Genomic DNA, 20661 nt, shown 5'->3' on the forward strand with positions numbered 1-20661 from the left:
AACAAATCAAGTCACACCTATAGATTTGATAGAGAATGGAATCCTCTCTCGTGTGCAAATGCTGTGAAGTGGCAGTGTTGGTCAAAGGGAGGTTGCATTTTAGATTAGATTACTGACAGTGTGGAAACAGGCCCTTCGGCCCAACACGTCCACACCGACCCTCCAAACAGCAACCCACCCAGACCCATTTCCCTCCGACTAATGCACCTAATACTACGGGCAATTTAGCATGGCCAATTCACCTAACCTGCACATGTTTGGACTGTGGGAGGAAACTGGAGCACCTGGAGGAAACCCACGCAGACATAGAGAGAATGTGCAAACTCCACACAGACTGTTGCCTGAAACGGGAATTGAACCCGGGTCTCTGGCGCTGTGAGGCAGCAGTGCTAACCACTGTGCCACCGTGCCACCCAGTAAATCGTGCATTAAATCTTTCAAATGGTGTAAAATGTAAATATTTTGGTTAATCTATTGTACCTTTGCTTCATGGCAAATAATAAACTTGTTTTAATGTTAAAACCAAATCCGCAGCATTACATAGTTGTGTTTCAGTAAAACACTGACTCGGTAAATTTGTTAAAAATTTGATCATCAAGCCAGATTTCAGTTTGGCATCTGACGCATCATCAGCTGGACTCATAATAATCAGATTTTATTTTCATGGATGGTTCTCAGAAGCATCAAACCTTCTAAAACACAAACGGTAGAATACTCTTCATGTATCATAAGAGGAAATAGGAGACCTAGTACATACTGAACAACAAGCAGACTGGATACAGAGATACATATAATACATACATACATACATATATATATATATATATTAGCACTGAATTCAATCTTACTTGTGTATGCTCCCATGTTGTCTCATAACTCTGGCCTGTTGCTCCGTAATGATTATGGCTTTCACAACAGGAGGCTTCGTTGGGGCATTTAACTTCAAGCCAAGCAAAAAGCGAACAGTTGAAGAAAACTTACTTTGAGTCTTTAGTACCTGTGGAGGCTGCTTTTCCACAAGGAATGCACTGTAAAATTGTGGAAACAGGTCAAACTTAACATTTAAGCTTCAAGAAAAAAAACAAACATCATTTATTAGCTCTGTCAATCTTCCTGGCCCACAGGCCAGTGATGGCTCTAAGAGACATGTGACAGTGACCTCTAAGCAGGGTTAACTGTTTCTACTTCCACTAGCCCCACCTCAAGACATGGGATTTGTGTCGTAGGATCTTTGCTGACCGGTGCAGACACAATGAGATGAACGGCTTCATTGTAAACTTTTGAATCTACCTGGGGTTTGGGGTGGGGAAAACAAGATTAATAGCAAATTTCACTAACATTCAAATGATCTGAAAATGAAGGTGCTCATGTTTACATCGTCCTTTTTCACTCAATGAAAAATAACTCTTATCAGCAAGGAAACCTATTGATGCACATACTGGCTGAGAGGCAGAAGCAGTTCAACAGTGGCAGTCAGTCATTCTTAACTTTTTTTCCCTTATCACAGAGTCTTATCAAAATGGATATTCAAATGTTCGATACAACGTTTTGCAACATTCCTCCATTCACACACCTTGCTCTCAACGGAGGTAAACCACTACATTCCAAAAGACTGCATTTTGGGTCGTTTCTGCATAAATATTTCAAATTGTGTTCAGAACAAGGTAGGATAGTTAATTCACAGAAGAATCAAGCCACTAGTTTAAATTGTACTAGCTCAGAATTAGGGCAAGCATGAACCATATTCCACGTGAAGGATTTGCTTTATATCAGGACGTGAGCCTTGAAAAGGTTCAAAAAAAGATTTACAAGGATATCGCCAGGGTTGGAGGATTTGAGCTCACAGGAGAGGCTGAATAGGCCGATTTCCCTGGAGCATCGGAGGACGAGAGGTGACCTTATAGAGGTTTATAAAGGTCATGAGGGGAACGGACAGGGTAAGTAGCCAAGGTCTTTTCCCTGGGGTAGGGGGATCCAGAACTAAGTGGGTATAGGTTTAGGGTGAGAGGGGAAAGATATAAAAAAAAGAGGAAGTGGTGGAGGCTGGTACAATTACAGCATTTAAAAGGCATCTGGATGGGTGTATGAATAGGAAGGGTTTCGAGGAATATAGGCCAATTGCTGGCAAATGGGACTAGATTAGGTTAGGATGTTTGGTCGGCATGGATGAGTTGGACAGCATCTGTTTCTATGCTGTACATTGCTATGACACTACGTGTTGAATGTAGAAAATCAAAGAGTTTGCACATGCAGCACTGATGCAACTTAAGAATTTGAGCAGTGATAGACCAGACCATCCCCTTGAACCTTATCCACCATTTGGTGGTACAAGCAATATGGTAATAATGGAATTACCTTCTGACCAAGTTACTGAGTAAAGAGGAGAGTCTCTCAGGCACTCCTGATATCTGGTCACTAGCAATGTCTTCCTGTGTACTAATCAGGCCAAGCTCTTGCTGAATCTGACAGTTCATTTCTGCAAGCTTATCACACCTGGAATAAGAGCATACTTTGTTATAAATATTTAATTCTAAGTAATAAATCAACAGGACAACACAGAGAATTCTATCAACTAAAATACTGGAATGCTAAGACAAGACCAGGCATATTCAAATGAAGCCTAACATTGTACCTTTTCCTTGGAGGATACTCAAATGGGAGCATATCATCCTCAGTAGGCACACTGTCATTACATCAGAGTCCTCCAGTGATCAGTCACATCACAGGAAATCTTCCAAATTAAACGTTCCGATGCTCAGCCCAAATTGCATCATTGGGTGCCTGGCTTGAAGGAGGATACTGAACACTCTTGGCTGCGGAGGCCAAGTCACTGAATATAGTTACGAAAGAAGATACATTTCTAGAGGCTGAAGGTGTGGAGGGGCATAGGGGAGAGAGCAGATGAGTGTTGAGATCGAGGATCGGACACAATCGTGTTAAATTACAGGGTAGGCTGAATGAGCCAAATGACCTACTCCTGCTCCTATTTTCTATGTCTAAGCAACAGACACTTAAAACAAATGCAACAAGTGTTGGAGGGAAAACTCAGCAGGTCTCCAGTACCTTTTGAGAGAAACACCAAGTTAATGTTTCGAGTCCACTGACCTTTCATCGACCCTAGTTCTGACAAAAGGTTTCTGAACTTGAAACACTGACTCTTTTTCTCTCCATAGAGATGGTCAGACCTGCTGAGTTTCTTCAGTACTATCCAACAATTCAGGACAGGAGATAGTAAAATTCGGTGGGGGGGAATAGAAATTGAAAAAAGATGTTAATTCTACATCCTGAAAATATTCACTGAGGAAATGAAGCATATTTGATAAAAGTTACTAAACCTAATTTGAAGCGAGCTAAATCAGGTAAAAACTGCAATTTACAACACTGTCTTTTATACATGACAAATTGAGAAGATTCAGGCGCAGGTTTATAATAAATAGCTCTGCTTGCAACTCATTTGCAATACGTTAAAGAAGACCCACTTTGGCCGAAACTAAAACAATTAATTTTAAGAATCCAGTTCTGTTCAAAAACTGGAACTTATCAAAGCTATATATTCAGGCTTGTTTTGGTTAAGTTTATGTGAACAGCAAGGCAAGCCCAGAAAATGAGTATTTCTCTGTGAAGTGTCACCATGATAAACTTAAAAACCATAACCAAAACAAGAACTATACAGAAGTCCAGAACTATTTGTTCTAGTTCAAGACCTTGTAAGAACCATAATGAAAGTTGAAATGCTACCTGCTCAGAGAGAGGAGCACTCTTTCTATAGTTCAGCAAGGAATCCCACTGGTATTTGAAATGCTAAAACATCTGACTGCAAATAACTCTGTATCACCAACTCCTGAATTAATTGGCATGGTGAACATATAAAAGACTTATAGAACTTGCAAATTCACAAACAGTAATAAAGGTTGCATTCTGATAGTAAAATAAATTCTCTAATATATTAAAGTACAGAGACTCAACAAATAAAGATTTTGAGGCATGGAAATTTCTGCCGATCGAGTCCTGCTCACTTGAAGTCTCTAGCACCAATATCCTAGTCGATCAGGTAGCCTGCAAGTCAGTACAGTACTTGCAGTCCTACAGCTGGTCTGGTATCAATGTTGTGTCTTTAGCAGTTTTCCATTTTCCACTCTGACTCAATGCATGCAACAGTGATACACCAGGAGTTTAAACCGCCAGCGCCATGCCATTATGTCTGTTTTCAGTGGTGCTACCCCATTGGTTACCTTGTTGTCCAGCAATAGCACTAACTGCTCAAACCCCTGATCTCAAGCTGATTGGAATTCCCTCGGAAAAGGGAAGAGCTGGAGATTTGCAAATTCAATGACAGCCACAAGTCAAAGAGACAAGATCATCAACCTTTGCTGGAGGCAAGTGGGAGTTTAAAACAAGGATATTAGAACAGGTTTAGAATGGATTTTGTATTTTCTCCCCCCACTTGAAGCAACTGAGAGCAGCCAGAAAGAAATAGGAAAATGGTGATGAATTCATAACAATTAGACTAGGCCACATTTACTTTCATACAATAAAATAACTTGAATAATTTCAATAAAATTTAACACCAGTGATGAGGACCACATACAATTTTTAATATGGCAAGATACTCAATACATAAATACATCACTAAATTTGAGCAGGGTTGAAATTGTTTCTTGCTGGGTAGCCCTTTGGTAGGGTAGCAGTCGAGGCACAAAATTTGAAATAATGTCCATAGATTTTTTTTCCATATTTTATTCAAAATAAGCCATCAACTACAAGACCATCATTTAACAGAAATTGATTTGGCAATGCGTGTGTCAAATTTCACTTAACTTATTTGTATTTCTGCAACACTGACGTCATGAAAGAATCTAATAATCCATCATTCAAACAAAATTTCTATAATTAATTATGAATAAGTAGGAATTTCCAGTGATCAACTGCAATTCAGTGTGTCTCAATTTGACATTTGCGCCTACGTGCCGATTTATTTGTAAAATACTGTGCACCAAATGGACTGAATCTGGTTCCTCACCATTCCTGAAGTGACCCCAGGTTGTCCTCAAAGTAGGCACCATTTCCTGACAGCTGTAGTCGTCGTTTCCAGTCCTGAATCATATTCAGCACAAGGCCCTGGACCTGTTCCAGAGATCTCACCGCTTCCAAGATGCTGTAATTTCTCTTCTGTTAAAAAGCCATTCAAAAAACCCAAAAAGATTCATTGTTAGCCTTAAGGCATGTTTACCCTATTAAAATGGTCCCAGGGAGCAACACTCAAACAGCTTGTGTACCCCAGTGTATTTTGTTCTCTCCATAGGTCTGTTAGAGCTGAGCAATAAGACTGAGACCAGCTTCTCTGTTCATGCTCAAATGTAATGCAATCTGCAGAAACACAATAGCCTCTATTCAATATTTAGTGTCAGGCAAAGCTTAAAAAAGGTAAAGGGGAGCCACCATTCAAAATTTCTAATTTTGTTGGCATGTTGGCTAGACAGATTTTTCTGCATATGTACTGGTCATACAGCAGACCACATGAAACTCTTGGTGAACTGCAAAGCAAAGCTAAAATTTAAAAAAAAAGTCATGAGGTATGCGATTATTGGGAGGCACACATTCAAGCGTGCGACAAATTAGTTTGAGGCTTCATCCCTTCTCCCAATCCCTTTCAGTTTGCAAGGCTGTTTGAATGGAAGATTTGTATCCAATTTAGTTAACTGACTCAACCATCTGTGACAATTTAGTTCATAAACCTTCTGTAAATTTTCTGTACAATTTTCTAAATATTTCTGCATCATAGTGTGTAATATTAAACTGTAATCTAGAATTCCTAAAGTTCTGGAAGATTGCACCTTGAATCAAAAGGAGACATGAAACAGTGATCCACAACCATTTTAACTTGGAGAGCTTTTTGTTTTGAAATAATGTGTACCATTTTCTCCTCTTTTCTGCTCCCCAATCATTAACTTTCTCCAGCTCAGCACTTGCAAGACAAAGACTGTCATGATCTGTACAACTATCCTCTTTCCAACCACTTTGCTATCATTTTACAATCTCAGTGCATAACTAAATCGAATGACAATAATCTAATTCTTAGCTAAAAACCACTATTTTCCAGCTCAAACATGCTTCATCTCCATCCATACTTCAACCCAGAGTAACTTTTATTTAAACTTCATGCATGGGGTGAGGATACCATTCGCTAGGCAGCATTTATTGTCCATCCCTAATTGCCCAGAGGGCAGTTAAGAGTCAATCACATTGCTGTATGTCTGGAGTCACATATAGGCCAGACCAGGTAAGGACGGCAATTTCCTTCCCTAAGGGGCATTAGTGAACCAGATAGGTTTTCCTGACAAATCGACAATCATTTCCTGGTCATCTTTTAGTACTGGACTTTTAATTCCAGATTTTTATTGAATTCAAATTCCACCATCTGCCGTGGTGAGATTCAAACCCGGGTCCAGAGAACATTCCTGGGTCTCTGGATTAACAGTGCAGTGATAATACCACTGGGAAATTGCCTCCCTTTAAATATTCACTCATGCTTTCATCTCCAAACTCAGTTTCATGAGCCCCCTTTTTACTAGTATTCAAGGTTCTTTATCCACACACACACACACACACACACTAATTCATCCAAATTTGTGTTGCTACACTCTACCTTCAGGCAAGTATGATTCACCTATCACATTCATCTCAATGACTGCACAATCTTCAATCCTAAACAATACACTGATAACATAAATTTTTACCTTAGTTTAAGATCCCTTCACAGTCTCAGCCCTTTCTACCTATGCAATCTCCTCCAACATTGTGTTTCGGTTTATGCCCTCTGTTCTTCTAATGCTAGCCTACCACATTCCCCCTCGATTCCACCATTCACAGCAGAACCTTCAGCTATTACAATCTTAGTCTGCAATTCTTTTCGTGAACTACCACACCTCTTCATCTACAAAAATCTCAAACCCTCGTGCCTTCAGTACCTTCTGCTGAATGCAGCTCAATGTCTGTTGTCTTAACCATCACCCCCACCGCCTCCCCAAATTGTGTGAAGTGCCTTGGGACGTTTCACTATAAGGTGCCATATAAGCATTTGGCTGCAATTGCCAATTCAGTACTATGTAACGTTTGCAAAAATTTTTTAAAATTACTCATAAGTAAATATTTGTAGCAGGTTCAGTTCAACGAGCAAGCACTTTTGAATGGCTGCCTAATGGCTAAATAGTCATAAGATATGGTTATACCACTGGGACAGCTGAAAATCTTCAATGAAGCTTTAACCATATAACTAACAGGTCCCTAGTTTTTAAAATTATCACATCACATCAAAAGGATCCTCACTTTAAATAGTCCAAGTACTGTATGATCAAGTGAACAACCCAGTCAACAACAGATGTCCAGGACTAATTGCATTTTTAAACTATTATTAATGACAGTAGGCCAACTTTCTGTGGATACTATTTTTCTACTTTGTCAAAGACACCATAATGTGCCAGCTTTAAATTGGTGTTCACTCCTTAACTGATAAGATAAGCATCTAACTATATTTTTGCCAATTCATCATTGCATCAGTGCAAAAAGTTTTAAACACAAATAAGGAACTGTTTGGAACTATTCTGCACATCCAGAACAGATAGCACCTAATCCAACAGCAACTTGCAAAACCCACGAAAGTCTGGGTTTATAATTCAAAAACCATCAAGACCGTTTCCTTCTAATGCAAAATGCTGACAAAAGGGGGAGAAACGTACATTTGGAATGGAGGGTGTTCTGGGTAAAAGTATCTTTAGATTAGGTAGTACTGTTGTTACAAAGTAGGACTACTTTAGGGATGATATATGGGGAAGCAGTGATTACGGGCATACAATCAAGTTGTTTTTTTCAAACATATCCAAATCCAGCCCTGGATTGATGGGATGAAGGTCTCTTTGCCATTGTTGGGGTCCCAAATGAAATAAGTCTAGGCAGACAGCTCAATTCCAAATTGACATTGAACTAATTTAGTACAAATTGGCAATCTTACTGAGGAGATGATCTGTGAAATAGAGGAAACATATTACACTGATGTTAATTCACATTGCTAGGGAAGATTAAGAGGAAGCTTTGCTTTGCACCTAATCAGAGTATGTTTCATGTTGATACTGAACGCAAACTATGTTAACATGTTCCACTAAGCACTATTACCCTTCACCTCAGAGGCAAACTGGTGGTGCTGTTTCCTAGTAAAGAGGAGATATGGAGAAAATAAAAACAAAAACACAATGTATTCAAATGAATTCATTCTAGGTTAGGTGCTTTCTGAAAAAGAGATTTTTTCCTGTATGGGCAGTGGATGGAACAGGAAGAGATAAAAAGGACAAGTATTGTTCATTAACCATTGTTACACTGTGAAGGAATGTGTTTTTTAAAAAAAACCAAAGTTTCTGATCAAAATGAAAACAAAAGTTAAGGAGGCAAGTATGCAGTTACTTGTGTACTGCTGTCTTTAATGCACACACACCTAAGGGGTGGGCTAATCTAAAGACATTCAATATTTAAGACCAAATCCGCAGCAGCTAGAAGATTATAGCCAGTTTCCCAGGTGCAAACTTTCCCTTGCGTATATAAAAAAATTATGCATTAATGCTGCAGTCTTTGATTTGCGCTTGACATGAATTTACAGCCAGTGAACTAGTCAGCAATTCTTGTAAAATGCAATGCAGTCTGCCAAATGGTAACTGGTATGGATGAAAAGACATTCACCATCACCCCTTACACTTGAAACGTTTTTCTGCAGTCATCTGCAAGAATTGCTACCAGCACAGACTTTCCCAGCGAGTATGCTTGCCATGTAGTCATGAATTCATCAAGTAGCTCAAAATTATTTCTTCCCTCCTGCAAGCAACTTTTCTTCCTAAACTGCTTAACTTCTTAATTAAGCTTCAGTTTAGTGGCAGTAACATAACAGTTGAAAGTATAAACAGCTCTGTCTTTTATCTGTTGCCATGCATTTTTACAAGGAAAAACAAAGCACCAGCTACCAATGCTACTCTAGGGCTGCAAATATACTCGACTAAAGCAATTAGCCTAATGACTTCCCCTTTCTCTTAGGGCAAAGTACTCTCACCAGCTCAAGCTCAGAAATGGTTTTGACTGCTTATCAACAGAAGCACAAATAGAAGTTGGCACGCAGTAAAAAACATATGCAATTATATTGCGTCTTATGTTTCTCAGAAACGTCTCAAGGTTCTTCACATAATAGTTTGCTTTGAAATGCGGTGATGAATGTAGGCAAATGCAGCAGCCATTTTGCGCACAGCAAATCTCTTTAAACACCAATAAGATGAAATGACCAGTTAATTTATTTTTGTTGATACTGCTTGTAGGAGGAATATTTACCTAGGATACCATGTGAACTCCCTGCCCTTTTGCCAAATAGTGCACTCACCTGAGCAGACAGAGTGTCAAATTAAAATTTCACCCAAAGAATTAGGAGTGTTCCTTCAGCACCACAGAGATGTCAGTCAAGCTCATGAACTCAAGTCTTTAAACCCAGAACCTTCTGACCAAGAATGCGCTATCAAATGAGCCAAGTTTCACATATGGAGCAGTGAAAAAGTTTCAGATTATTCAAAAATCAGATTTTAAAAAAAGGGAGGAATAACCTTTCTTGGATTTAACAGAGTTACAATCATTTGTAAGCAAGCTCAAAATTCCTTTAGACAGCAGGAATGCAATCAAGTTTGTGTAACATTTTTACCGAATGACTAAGAGTACAAGGCATTGCACATTCATGCTATATCAGCTTCAATCCAACAACCGGAGCCAACATTAGATGAATTGCACCTTGGTCAACCTTAGTACATCACAGGTTTGGCTATACATACAGACTGCTGAATGTTAGTTAAGAATCGGAGAGATTCAAGTACAATACTGCAGGTGTGGGAGCAAAGTTACTTAATGCCACTTCAGTCTCATTGTAACGCTGCTGACTTCACAGTCGCATTTCCCTAAAAGCACAAAAGATTATTGCACAAAGCACATATGTGTGAAATGCAACAATTCAAACAGTTCTTCAGGACACATATGGCAGTTTATGAGCGAGAGCAGATAGCACTGGACTTGGATATCTAGAACATGAAGGTTCATAACGCAATATAGGGTGCTCTGTAAAGAGTGGGGAAACGAAGGACAGGGAAGAGAAAGTACCGATTTGGGATGAAGTTGGTTTGAAATGGAAAATTGGTGGCAAGTCAAACCCATACGACGGAGTTGGTGAAGTATTAGGATACATATGTAAGTCCACGATACTCCATGGGGAGGTTCCTAACTGACCAGCTGACCTCGTTAATTCATGGTAGCTGGAGGGGTCAATTCATCCAATATGGCTTCAGATAAACCTTCAAGCCAATATATTAAGCAATATAACTGAAGATTTTAGCCACTTCCCAGTATTCAATACTGGTAAAACTGTCCGGAGTCCGCTGTTAGATGCCACAACACCCAAGCCTTGCTTTGTCACTCAACATTTAAATTCTCGAGACTTGGATAAGTAGTGCGTCCCTAGAAGGAGCAAGTACCTGTAATCAGGCAAATGAAAACCCTACTTAAGGATTTCAGTAGCTTCTGTTTGGACTTCAAAACACATTGATACAGGCTTCCTTTTGGTCAGCTGCATATTTTAATATACATGGAAACCCATGATTTGGTGGGAAGCAGACATACAAAGCAAACACAAAAGGGCTCATTTACAAATGGTGGCAATTTCTGGGAGAAGGCTTTGATTTGTTTACACTTCCAAGAAGCTATTACAAAAATGTTATCCAACTGTTTTTTTTTTAAAAACTAGTAACAGAGCTAGCTCACCCTTCTGTGATCATCCCATGTGGTCTTCTGCTGGTTTACATGCTCCTCCCTCTTGGTGTATTCTGGTAGTGGACTATTTGCTTGCTGTAGGTGGTGCTGAGCTAAAATAAACAATTATGCAATGATCCAGAGATCTAGGAAGACATCACCATGCACAAACATTTTTTCTTTTTGTGCATTCATCTAATTTGATTTCCTTTTGTAGCCAGTCAACGCAAAACACTCAGGTATAATTCTGCCCACTGAGATTCTTCTGCCCCTGCTGTGAAACACAGAAAAACGTGTATCGGATGGTGAAGTGAAAAAGGTTGAGATAAGAAATATTCGTACAAGAGAAAATGCATCGGGGGAGAATGAGGGAATAGAAGATTATAAGTTTGTGCATATGAAGGCAACTTGCTTAAGAAAAGGATAAAAAACAACTGTCCACCCCAGTCCGACACCAGCACCTCCACATCTTGAGAAAAGGAAACACACAAGGGAAACAAAAGAAACAGAGACATATGCACATCTTGGAGGTGGAAGAGGGAAAATAGGTAACTGCATGGAACGCGGGGACTGAGCAGAGAAAGAAGTATGCAGAAGAAAACGATATTTGATTAAAGGTTTGCACACAAGGCGACATGCATGAGAGAGCAAGACTGAACTGCATGTGCATGGGGTTGGGGGTGAGGTGAAGCACAGGCAAGATAAAAAGGGACTGCACTTGAGGTATAGAAAACAATGTTCACACATGGGAGGTGCAAATGCACAAGAGAAAGATGTACAAGAGAGGGAGGGCAGACGCACAACAGGTCGGTGGTGCACTCATGAGACAGAAAAATATGAATAGCACTGAAAGAGAGATACTAAAATATCTTAAATGGATATGCTTGGATATATCTGGAAATGCTTGGCATGTCCAATGATGCAAAACAAAAAAAGCCAGTAGATATTGAACTATACTGCTAAAATCTGTTAGATATAAAAGTTAGAGATTCGGAATTCTTAGAGTGGTGAACAGGTGGCTTGAATTACTGAAGAGATTAACAGAGACAAAAAAAAAGGAATCTCTTTAAAACCATAGGGATTCTGCAAAGGAGAACTGTAGGATCGTTATGGATTAACTCATTACATTGCATGTAACATCCTTCTCCATCAATGATCTTGTGATTAGAATTCTCCACCAGAAACATTAATCTTTACTCTTTCCAGACCCGTTTCACACATCATTCATTTTTAATTGAAGTTCCAATAAGGAATGTGACATGTAAATAAACTGGATTTATGATAAAGAATTCTGATTAACTGGCATACAGAAGTTTTTTTTAAGAATTTTTCTAGATCTGAAATATCCTAACCTAAGATGTAAATAATTGATCCTTTAATGCTGCCAAATTGAGTTTGACTCACTCATCTGAGGAGTTAGCAGGGTAATAAATTCACTGAGCTTTTAATATAGAGTTCAGATTAGACTTATTGGTATTTTTAACTTTGCAAAATCTGTGTCGTACTCACATTGGTAACACTGTGGCAGCTGCTGCTGCTGCTCCTGATCAGGAGCTTCATTCATTTGCTGAATAGCACTGCGGTACATCTGGATAGTCTTGATTAAGCCATTCAGCAGAGACAGCTGCTGTAACACATTTGCATCTTCCTGCTTTATCCTTTCACTGTTGGTGTTCAGAACAGGTTGAGTTGGTAAGGTGACAGTTGGTACCCCAGCCTACAAAACAAAATCAGATCTAATACCAAGATCTAAAACTGGTTTAGATTTTAAAAACAGTGGCAAAAATTAACCATTTACTGGGTGAGTATGCATCTTTTATTTGTTATTTCCTTACATAAAAGAATACAAGAAATACTCTTCCATTTCACAAATTCTCTGAATAAGTGAGTTAACCGTACCATTCCAATAGCTCTCAGAAGCAGTTTGGTTTGTGTTCTGGAAATAATCTTTAAGTGAATGATCACACCCTGTCAGTTCAAACAAACATTCACCAGCCTGACTCGCTGAAGCATTTCTAAAGGTCAACAATCCTCAATAGAGCCAAAAATATTATGTCTTTGTTAATAACTGGGGACCTTCTCACTTTTCATTTGCTCACAGCTGCCAAAGAATCAGTCGTTTCTTCATTTTGCAATTGTTCTTATATCCAGCAACAACATAACTTCTCACACTCCTTCAGGAATACCAAAAAAACCTCCCATTTGGATAAACGATCCAATTTTCACTTATAGTTTTTAAATCTTTGAAACTCAATTTTTACACAAGTGTATCAGTAACTCATTCGGAATGTAATTCCCCCATTTGTTTGAAGCTTTCAACAAAGCCTGTGAAAGCCTTTAAAAAGGTGCTTTAAAAGTGAGGTAGAGGTTGCAAGATGACAGCAGGCCAGCCAGTACACTAATAGTCCGATTACATTTCTCCAAACATTCCCCATTTTGAGAGAGAAAATGGGTTGCATGCACTATTTACTTTCCATGACTTCACTCTCCTTCATTTACGCCTTGTAAAGGTCTGAGCTGTATTTGCTTAACTTTATTATGATCCTTTTTGTGAATTTGATGAACTGCTGCTTCAACTTTTCCTTTTGACTGGGGATTATGTAAAGATGACGCATGGTGTTAAATTTCCCAATCCTTCATGAAATGATTGAACTCTTCATTCCTGAATCACTCAGGACAGGTAAATAAAGGTGGTTAAATAGGCAGATGGGATATTTGCCTTTATTAGTCAAGGCACTGAATTCGAGAGCATGGGGGTTTTATTGATTGAAGTATCCACAACGGTAGGCCACAGCTGGAAAACAGTGCAGAGTTTGGTCGCCACACTTCAGGAAGAATGTGATTGCACGAGAGGAGATTTATCAGGATATTGTCTGGGCTGGAATGTTTCAGCTATCAAGAGAGGCAAGATAAGCTGGGGTTGTTTTTGTTAGAGCAGAGAAAAGTGATGGGTGGTGGTGGGCTGGGGGAAGATAGGGGAGGGATCAATGAGGGCATAGGTTCAAGGTAAAGGGCAAGTGATTTTGATGGGACTTACGGAAGAATTCTTTCACCCAGAAAGGGGTGGATAGCTGGAATCCATTACATAAAATACAAGGTGGAGGACGCAGGAACCATCACAACATTTAAGAAATATTTCGATGATCACTTGAAATGCCATAGCATACAAGGCTACAAGCCAACTTCTGGAAAATGGGACTGAAGTAGATAGGTGGTTGGTCACCAGCATGAACACAACAGGCTGAATGGTTTTTCTGAGCTGTAGAACTCTATGGGCAAAATCATATACAGGTCTGAGCAACCTCAAGTCATGGCAAGATGCGTGTAAGTATGGCAAGGCCCATCTCAACATCAAGATCACCTTTCTCCACCCTTTATGCCTTTCACAAGCAGCATAGTATGATTTGCACTCGGAGCAGTGTTGAGGTGCAAATCAATGCTTTCTGCTGACTGGCAGAGAGTGGGGATAAGGAGTCTTATTCAGGAATGTAGCTGATGACTAGTGGCCTTCTGCAGGGGTCAGTGCTGGGACTTCAACTATTCATGTTATATATAAAATGATTTGAATGAAGGAACTGAGGGAATTGCTGCTAAGTTTACAGATGACACAGAAATTAGATGGAGAGATAGGTGGAGGGAGAGTTAATGTTGAGGAAGCAGTGAGGCTGCAGAATCACTTGAAGTGGCTAGGAGAGTTGGCAAAGAAGTGGCAAATGGAATAAAACATGGAAAAGTGTGAGGTTGTGCACTTGGGCAGGAAGAATAAAAGCATAGACTGGTTTCTAAAATGGGGAAAGGCTTTGGAAATCTGAAGCATAAAGGGATTTGGGAGTCCTATATCAGGATTCTCTTAAGGTTAAGATGAAACTTCAGTTGCCAGTTAGGAAGGGAAATACAATGCTAGCATTCATTTCAAGAGGGTTAGAATACAAGGGCAGAGAGGTATTGATGAGTTTGCATAAGGCTCTGGTCAGATCACTCTTGAAATATCGCAAACTGGGTCAGTGTTTTCTGTCAACCAGAGTCTATCAGACAGGTAAATTAGGGGCTTTATGTATCTTGATGAAGTCATTAACTTTTGTAGTGACCCCAAACATCATGGGGCTCGAGAATCAGTGCACTTTCCCAAGCGGATTGCAACAAGTTAATTCAAAAGTTGAAGATTGTTGTTCTTTATTTTGAGAAAATCTTCCTATTTCTTTTAGTAGCTGGCTCTCTTCAGTTCTGAAAATCCACACATCTTCAGCTGCACCACTGACACCATGTTTCAAGTGTCGTGTCTTCAAACCCCCGCCCCACTCCCCCCGAAAAGCTCTATTCTATTACCCTGTTGCACTTTGTATGATCTAACTGTATTGCATGCAAAACAAAACTTTTCACTGTACCTAGGTACTTGTGACAGTAATAAATCAAATCAAGATTGCACACAAAGGCATTTACATTAGAGCTGCAGATCACATGATTACAACATACCAATCAAGACACTAGGGGTACACTTACATTTCTCCAAACACCTTGGCTTTCCTTATTACTACTTATTTTGTCTCCCTGCAAAGCTCAATGTTCCTTTAACTTTCCCCTTATTTAAACCTATTAATGCACAGACTTCCAAGCTCATCCTTAAACATCAAAACCAAAACTCACGGCACTCTACCAATAATCTGATAATTGAGCCAGATAGGTATGCAATCAGAGTATATGGTTAGAGTTTAGCGCATTGAGTGTTGGCCCCATTTCTGGAGGCTAGGGTTTTCCCTATCTTCTATCAAACAAATCTACAAGTTAATGAGCTAATAGGCAAGGTGGTTTTGGATGGATGAGCAGCAGGAATCTTGCTGGTGCTGTGCTGTTAAGATATTAAAAGCAGCAGTGCTTCTGCACGCACACATATTAAACAAACGAGACTTGGGTATGTGGATGTGATCCTATGGGGACAGAGTAAATACTCCATACTAAGCAAACAAATATTAAAATCTACTTGTGGATTTCCTAATAGCTTGGGTTGGATACTCAAATATAATGCTTGGTCAAAATATACTCAGCAGACTAAAAGAAACATACAATTCATTTCTGCTGTAATTGCACTTGTAGGTGGACATTCAGCATAATGTTCTGTTCAATAGTCATTGTATTGACTCAATATCGCTTGAAAAAGGGCACTTTTGTCAAAGCTTTTCATCTTGTACACATACACAAGAATTCCAATGTAAGAGGGGAAACAACATTTTTTATTGTATGAGAAGTGCATAAGGATTAGATGGCAAGCAGACTCTGGCTAAGGCACTGCCATAGAGAATGCACTAATGAGATGGCAGTTGACAGTTAATTGCCAGGCTTTATTTAATTTTAAACCAGGCAAGATTGACAATGATTGGTCTAGGCATTGCCTGGACGAATGCACCACATAAATGGTTGTCACTTATTTTACAAGTTGAAATAAACGCTATGTGTGCGCATGTTTTTCTATATGGAAAGACCAGGGCTCTGTATTAACATGTGCAGCTTCCAGGTTGAGCAAGTGCACCACACTACAAGTCCAATTTATGATCTTTAATCCTTAGCAGACTAAAGATTATTTAGCAAACATTATCAAATTAAACCATTGACCAGAAACTCAACTGGACTCGCCACATAAACACAGTGGCTACAAGAGCAAGTCAGAAGCTAGGAATACTGTGGTGAGTAACTCACCTCCTGACTCCCCAAAGCCTGTACACCATCTGCAAGGCCCAAGTCAGGAGTGTGATGGAATACTCCCCACTTGCCTTGATGGGTACAGCTCCAACAACACTCAAGAAGCTTGACACTATCTAGGACAAAGCAGCCCACTTGATTGGCACCACATCCACAAACATCCATTCCCTCCACCACCAACACTTAGTAGCAGCAGCGTGTACTACTATTTGCAAGACGCTCAGACACCACCTTCCTAACCCACACCACTTCCATCTAGAAGGACAAGTACAGCAGATACATGGGAACACCACCAAGTTCCCCTCCAAGCCACTCACCGCCCTGACTTGGAAATATCACCGTTCCTTCAATGTTGCTAGGTCAAATTCCTAGAATTTCCTCCCTAATGGCATTGTGGGTCAACCCACAGCAGGTGGACTGCAGCAGGTCAGGCAGCATCTGAGGAGCAGGAAAATCAACGTTTCGGGCAAAAGTCCTTCGTCAGCCATGTTGATTTATACAGTCAGCCAGTTTTTTGGGACGTACAAACTTCTTACCTAGCATCACACTGGCACGGAATTTAAATACCGTGTTAATGTGATAGACAGAATGTCTTTTTAGCTTGACAACAATTAGTGGTGAACACCGCTCATGTTGCTGCTGCATAATAGGAACATGAAACAGCTACCTCCACCTGTTGTTTAAGTTTTTGAGATATCTTGCTCTTCGAGGGTAATGAGTTATACTGGACACTTTTCAGGTTTACTCTGGAAATGTAGCAACACAAAAGTTTACTGTTAACAAGATGCCCCCGACAAGCCAAAAAGGCAGTCTGCCTACGATATAGTTGAAACAACATGCTGCTAGCATGCAGCATCAGTAATGGTGCTCTTAAACCAAAAAGATAGCAACATGGTATGTAACTTTCAGCACCAGTATGATAAGGTAAGCAGGAAGTACATTCCAAAAACTGGCAAAGAATGTCAAATAACCTGTTCTTTAGCCATTTGCAATGGTTCAAGTACTTACTGTACCTAGCTACTCCACGTTTGAGAAGCTCAAAACAATGACCAACATTAGATGTGCAACCAGACAAAATATGTAAAATGCTCTTTAGTGCGTACTTTTAAGAATTACTCAGACAATGTATTTATGATAGTTGGACTTGCAGTGTGGTGCATTTGGACATACTGGAAACTATATATGCAAATACTCAGGGCTCTGTTCTTTACAGACAGCAAGAACATGCGCATAGTCTTTAGAGTTCTTGAGAAGATTTGTAGCTTGAGTTGTGGATGAAGTCGTGGATTCATTTGCCGAGCCAGAGTGTTTTTCTGCAGACGTTTCGTCACCTCGCTGGGTAACCTAGTCAGTGCTGCTTTGATAAGGTGGTGGTGCTCTGTCCCACCTGGATTTGTTGGTACTGCTGGTTCTGTATCGGAGTGGTTTATATGCGGGGTCCAGTTCAACGTGTTTATTGATTGAGTTCCAGTTGGAGTGACAGGCTTCAAGGAATTCTCTGGCGTCTCCGTTTTACCTATGCTTGGATAGTTACATCTTCCCAGTTGAATGTGTGTTTTACGCTGCCCGTGTGATTGGAAATGAGAGAGTGTACTGGTCATTTCTGGCAGTGGTGAGCTGATGTTCATGCACTTGTATGGTCAGTTTTCTTCCAGTTTGTCCTTCAAGTGTTTTTCACAGTCTTTGCAGGGTATCTTGGAGAGAACGTTCATCCTGTTGGACGTGGGTATTGGGTCTTTAACCTTTGGGAGTAGCTGATGGAAGGCGTTCACTGGTTTGTGGGTCACTAAGATTCCCAGGAGACTTAGTAGTCAGGTAATTATCTCCGACAGGTCTTTGATGTATGGTATGGTCACTATTGTGTCTGGGAGTGTGGTAATTTCCTCTTTGGGTTTGCCCTGTAGGTACTGAAGGATAGTGCTCTTGGGGTAATTGTTTCGTTTAAATCCTTTGAATAGAGGTTCCTCTTCTGCCTTCTGGAGTTCTGGGTGGCTGCAGTGTGATTTTGCCTATTTAAAGAACATCCTAATGCAGCTCTGCTTGTGGGGACTGGGGCAATTGCTGTTATAGTTCAGTATGGGTGTTCTTTCTGTACACACCGGTCTGGAGTTCCCCGGTAGGTGCATGTTCCACTAATACCTCCAGGAAGGGTAGTCTGCTGTTGTTTGCCTCTTTTTTAGTGAACTTTATTCCGGGGAGGATGTGATGATGGGTTTCTTCCAGTTGTGGATGTCTAATGATGACAAAGGCATACCGATGATGTCACCTAGCGAGACGACAAAACATTTGCAGAAAAACACACCGGCTCGGCGAACAAATCCACAACTTCATAAAAAGTCTACTTCAACTTTCGAAACAGATGACAGCCGCATTCTCTGGTTCACTCCTTCAGATCCAGTTGACTCGAGTCCACTTGCCTGGTTTAAGTTTAAACAAAATTTGGCAGTCACAGTTAGTCACTGCCTAATTAATGACTTCTCTATTGCAGCCCACTTGCCAAACAATCAGCACTCTCCTTTTATTTAGCTCATGTTCTTAAAATGTTGTTACCCATTACACTGGTACTCTTGCAAATGTCCTGCTGGGTGCAATTCAGAGAGTTTTGAAAGAATGTGTCTTTTCTCAGCAATACTCGCCATCATGGTACTTAATACACTTATCACATAGAATTCACTTTCCATTTAAAACTTGAAAAAGAGCATGCCAAGAATTTCCTTGGAGCTACTCCTGTTTGGTTGTCATAACTGCTTCAAAAAAAAAAAAAAGCAGTCAAGCCCATTTCCCATTAGGGCGGCATGGTTAGCACTGCTGCCTCACAGAACCAGGGTTCCAAGTTCGATTCCAGCCTTGGACGACTGCCTGTGTGGAGTTTGCACATTCTCCCTGTGCCTGCGTGGGTTTCCTCCGGGTGCTCCGGTTTCCTCCCACAGTCCAAAGATGTACAGGTCAGGTGAATTGGCCATTTTAAATTGCCCGTAGTGTTAGGTGCATTAGTCAGAGGGAAATGGGTCTGGGTGGGCTCCTCTTCGGAGGGTCAGTGTGGACTCCTTGGGCCGAAGGGCCTGTTTCCACACTGTAGGGAATCTAATCTTCTTGCGTAAATGGGGCCCACACCACATTCAGGGAAAAGCTTCAGTCCATTAATAAAAAAAGAGGCTTAATCTATATAAAATGCAGTTATTTTTACCTTTGCTCCTTTCAACCTCTCAGCTACTGTTTTGAAATTTTGCAGCTAAATTATTGTGCTACACTGTATTGTGGGGTTTGAACTATTCTCAAGTCTCTCTCTCACACACGTTAACAAATTCTGCACGATTTGATGCTTTCCATCTTCCAAGGCCTAAGTCAAATTACAAGGTTTAGGACAGATGTGGAAGAATTACCCTTGTTCAGGGAAACATTCCTGTGGGCAGTTTTGAACATTTACACATTTTGTTTTTGAAAATGGCAATGAAGTCATATTGTGTTTATATGCTTATAATAAACAGGTTATTTGGATCTGTATAAAACCATAGGAAGGAGGGAATGACCAGCACAAGTGGCTCAGAAAAATTATGAAAAACTTAGTTTGCTTGCTTGTTTAGTGGTTTTTATTGGTTCTAGATTATTTAGCTTGAAAAACAAAAAATGCAATGATTTAACTGGATGATACTACTCATAGTATTAGTTCCTGATCACTGGTGTTAAGTTTCACTACCCAAATGATATTATTAATTTAGCCTAGTTAACTTGAACATGAAATCAGAATGATAAAAAAAAGTTCCAGAATTAAACAGATCTACGACAAGTGAAACTCTCTCTCTAATGGCATTGTAGGTCTACTTAAACCAAATGGACTGCAGGGGTTCAAGGAGGCAGCTCAGCACCATTTTCTCAAAAACAACCAGAAATGGGCAATAAATGCTGGCTCAAATGATGCCCACATCCCATGAATAATTTTTTTTAAAACCCTGCAGTTACTGGTAATCAACCTAATGACAATCTCCAATCTTGTTGCTTACTAATATGATGTTCAAGATGACAAACACATTTCTGCCAAAGTGAAGTCAAAATGCTTTACAACGTATTTGCTGAATGCACAGGAGGACTCTGCAGAAAATTTTTAAAAACAGAACTGCTAAAGCTCAGTTTCCCTCTGGCCTCAAAAGG

The 20661-nt window shown here is 40.0% G+C and overlaps 1 protein-coding gene across 2 annotated transcripts in view; it reads right to left on the reverse strand.

The window, feature by feature from the left end:
* LOC122543209 (signal transducer and activator of transcription 5B-like) overlaps positions 1 to 20661 on the reverse strand; it is a 118742-nt gene that overhangs the window by 32719 nt on the left and 65362 nt on the right. For both annotated transcript variants that reach the window (XM_043681675.2, XM_043681674.2), the window contains exons 5-9: positions 12328 to 12535; positions 10831 to 10931; positions 5021 to 5169; positions 2356 to 2493; positions 849 to 1028 (exon numbers count right to left, since the gene is read on the reverse strand). In XM_043681675.2, coding sequence (XP_043537610.2) covers positions 849 to 1028; positions 2356 to 2493; positions 5021 to 5169; positions 10831 to 10931; positions 12328 to 12535 — 776 coding nt within the window. The remainder of the gene's footprint in view (positions 1 to 848; positions 1029 to 2355; positions 2494 to 5020; positions 5170 to 10830; positions 10932 to 12327; positions 12536 to 20661) is intronic.

The sequence above is a fragment of the Chiloscyllium plagiosum genome, unplaced genomic scaffold (genome assembly GCF_037043375.1).
Source record: "Chiloscyllium plagiosum isolate Xiang-an unplaced genomic scaffold, Cpla_swu_hap1 HiC_scaffold_53X, whole genome shotgun sequence".
Lineage (NCBI taxonomy): Eukaryota > Metazoa > Chordata > Chondrichthyes > Orectolobiformes > Hemiscylliidae > Chiloscyllium > Chiloscyllium plagiosum.